We start from the raw sequence: 3,596 nt of genomic DNA on the forward strand, positions 1-3,596 counted from the left end.
ATATATATATATATATATATATATATATATATATATATATATATATATATATATATATATGTATCTATACTTCATTACTTATTTTTAGTAATAGAGGTAATTAAAATTAATTAAAAAGTCATTAAATTATTATTTTTTAAATTAAGACCTTATTGAAATTTAAATTTGTTTCATTTGATTATTGTGGCATTTAAATTGCTATATTAAAGAAAATGTTTATAAAAACAATTTCATCAGATATATTATATCGCAATATATTTGTGCGAAGCTGCTTCTGGTTGATCGTAAAGCCGTATGTTCGGAAAAGAAGCTCGAGGCGGAGAAAAAGCCAAAGAATTGGAAAATGCATATTTGGAAAATGTAAATGTCTTCAAAAGTGGCTGCTATTTCTAATAACATTAAAATAGCATTAACTTAGAGTTACTCGTTCCTGTATAAACCCTGTCATTATTAAACATTTAATTCTACTTCAATGGGATAAATTCTGTTTGTCCACTTTTTCATCCGTCTGTCTGTCTGTTCTTTCATCTAAAACTGTTCATGTAGAAACCTCCATCCATCCAATGATAAATCTGGGAAATGAATTTGAGGAAATGTTCAATTTGAATGTGTGCCAAACTGGTTAAAGTTAGTTTGCTCTACTTTCTCCACAGGAAATGGGGGCTTCCAGCGGCTCGCATTTCAGCCGTTCTCCTCCCATGACCATTGATGTTCAGCTGAGTGAATTAGGTCATGGTCTTCTGAACCCATCAGAACTGACGCTGGGTCTCGGTGGGAATACCTCTGGCCATCATTCGGATGCAAACGACGAGCCGTTGTTGATCTCCTCGTCTCCTCTTGGTTCCCCCGTGGATGAGGACATGGATGACTTCAAGGTAAAGAAAATAACAGTTTACTTAAAGAAGTCTTCTCATCCTATTGGACATTTTCACATTTTGTCAAATCCACCAACATCAATGTTTTCTGTTAGGGTTAGCTTTATTTCATTGAGCTGTGCAAAGTAGTCTGAGTAGTGGAAGGAATGTTTTCACATATTTTTATTAATTAAAAAATAATCCAGGTATGCAACACTTTCCGTATTTAGATTAACTAGAGATACTTTTTGCTGCAGTCATAGCTGCCAATATTACACATACTGACATACTGTCAGTTTTAAGTCCACACCCAAACATTTAGTTAAAATTGAAATATTTTCTTTAAATGTTTGATGTTGTAAACCCGGTTTTAAACAGGATTGCCCTGTCTTTATCTCCGCCATCCCTGCTTTAAAAAAACAAAAGGAAAATCCCTGCGTTATAATACTGCCACTGCTGTGCTTTCTTTGCACTAGAATCATCATAATCTAAATGAATGGTTGTTTTTTTTATTGTTTGCTTCCTTCCACATGTAGAGAAGCCTCCTGGTGGACTCCCCCGTGTCCCTCTCCTCCTCCCCTACCCTCTCCCACATGTCCTCCAACCCTGCGCCCCCCTGCTCTGCCACCCCAGCGGCACCCAGGAGGGGTAGCGGGAAACCTGCTGCTGTCGCCTCTGCAGCTGAAGCTACGGGAGGAAAGAAGGGACGGAAGAGGAAGGATCCTAACGAGCCACAGAAGCCGGTCTCGGCCTACGCTCTGTTTTTTAGAGACACTCAGTCGGCCATTAAGGGCCAGAACCCCAGCGCCTCCTTTGGGGAGGTGTCAAAGATCGTGGCGTCCATGTGGGACAGTCTGGCGGAGGATCAGAAACAGGTGCAGCATTTTTATTTTTTCTTGATGATCTGGAGTAGTGCTTGGAGGAATTATATCCAGATTTGGGAATGATTGTTTGTTTTCTATAGGTTTACAAAAAGAAAACAGAAGCTGCCAAAAAGGAGTACTTAAAGGCGCTAGCAGCGTACAAAGCCAGCCAGCTGTCACAGGTGACGCCATGCTGTCCTGCAGAGGGAAAACCCCTTACTCTGTTTTTTTTACTCATTCCTCTTTTTTTTAAATTGCCTCCTTGCAGCCAGTTTCCTTGGAGTTGGAGACTTCTTCGCCTGTGGTCAATCTGATCCCATCAGCTCCTTCTGCTGGACAACAAACCATTCTTCTGCCATCAGCAATCGGCAGCGCAGAGGCCAACACTAATATCTGTGCCTCCAACATCATCCTGGACGTCCCTGAGGTGATGACACCCTCCCACTTAGAAAACCAAGCAAATGCTGCAGGTGCCATCCTGGCTCCAGCCCAGACCATCACCAAGATCATAATCCCAAAGCACTTACTGCAGGGCGGGGGTCAGGTGGTCACCCTGTTATCTGGGGGGGTTGGTGCAGCGCAGCCAACCCTTCTGGTCTCGAGCGCCTCCCGTCAGCCGCCGCCTCTTCAGCAGATGCAGAACGCCCCGCCTCCTCCGCGGCTCCAGCAGATGGCGCCCGCTCCGCCTCCTTTACAGGCCAAACCCAGGGAGGGGGCGACGGCGTTCGGTCAACCCGCTATCCTCACGGCCACACCTCCACCGCCGCTCCAGATCAAAATAGTCCCAGCACCCGTCCAGGTTCAGGACCGACTGGCTCCCGCCGTTGTTGTACCCAGTATTGCTGCTGCAGCTACGTCAGGAGGGAGCTCTGCTACGGCTTCAGGCGACGACGACGTCACCGAGGTGCTGGATTCAGATGAGGTAAACTTTTAAATCAATGTTTCTGAACGCTCTCCTGCTGCAGTCCAAATGTTTAAACATCAGGTTCATATTTAGAAACCATGCGCTAGGTCATGACTCATTTCTTTGGATTCGCTCCAACAAACTCAATGTTTTTCAGCTGAATCTGATGTAATGGATCAACACAATACTACAAATGAGAGATGTGTGGTTTGCACATAAATATCTGAAAAGTGTGGCTGAAAATTTTTAATGAAAAACGTTTACAGTTTTATATCAGGACCTGAAGCAGCAGAATTAATCTAGAGCTAAAGGAATTAGATCTAAGGATCAATGTTAGTGACTCAACACCAGCAGACCGTAACCACGCCCACTAACTTTCTCTCATTTTAACACTGTGAGGTTTTCATTACAGCAATTCCAGCAGTTAAAACTGATTAATTAATTTTTTAAAAGGGGATTAATCCACATTAAACCAAATTAGGTTTCCTTGTAGCCTCAAATATTGGCTTCTGGCTGCAACCGACTGAGGCTGAATGGTTTTAAAACTTCAAAACATGACTGTGATATCATTATTATTCAGCATTTTACAAACAAACCCTTATAAACCGTTTTGTAGTTTCATTTACTTTAGTTCAAACTATCCAACACTCAAATCACAGTCGCATTACCATGGCTACTAGGGGTGGGTATTGGCAAAGAAGTCATTAATCGATTCGAATCACGATTCACATGCCAACGATGCGATTCTATCACGATGCATCACGATACTTGAAATATTGCGATGCATTGCGATATTTTCCCTGAACACTGTAAGAAAAAGATACAGCCCTTACCAGTGGCTGACTGGCTGGGTATGATCTGGATAGTGTCTTCAATTGATACATAACTGAAAGCAACTGAATTCATACATAGCTGTATTTATTGAAACAAATTTTGGAGGTGTTGCAATGAAAACAAATACTGGACAGAAATATT

The 3,596-nt window shown here is 42.1% G+C and overlaps 1 protein-coding gene across 1 annotated transcript in view; it reads left to right on the forward strand.

Annotated features, from left to right (window-relative positions):
• LOC107087723 (TOX high mobility group box family member 4-A-like) overlaps nucleotides 1-3,596 on the forward strand; it is a 6,992-nt gene that overhangs the window by 2,108 nt on the left and 1,288 nt on the right. The window contains exons 4-7 of the mRNA XM_015379449.1: nucleotides 654-875; nucleotides 1,391-1,729; nucleotides 1,819-1,899; nucleotides 1,986-2,639. Coding sequence (XP_015234935.1) covers nucleotides 654-875; nucleotides 1,391-1,729; nucleotides 1,819-1,899; nucleotides 1,986-2,639 — 1,296 coding nt within the window. The remainder of the gene's footprint in view (nucleotides 1-653; nucleotides 876-1,390; nucleotides 1,730-1,818; nucleotides 1,900-1,985; nucleotides 2,640-3,596) is intronic.

This window comes from Cyprinodon variegatus, unplaced genomic scaffold, assembly GCF_000732505.1.
Source record: "Cyprinodon variegatus isolate N-32 unplaced genomic scaffold, C_variegatus-1.0 Scaffold192, whole genome shotgun sequence".
Lineage (NCBI taxonomy): Eukaryota > Metazoa > Chordata > Actinopteri > Cyprinodontiformes > Cyprinodontidae > Cyprinodon > Cyprinodon variegatus.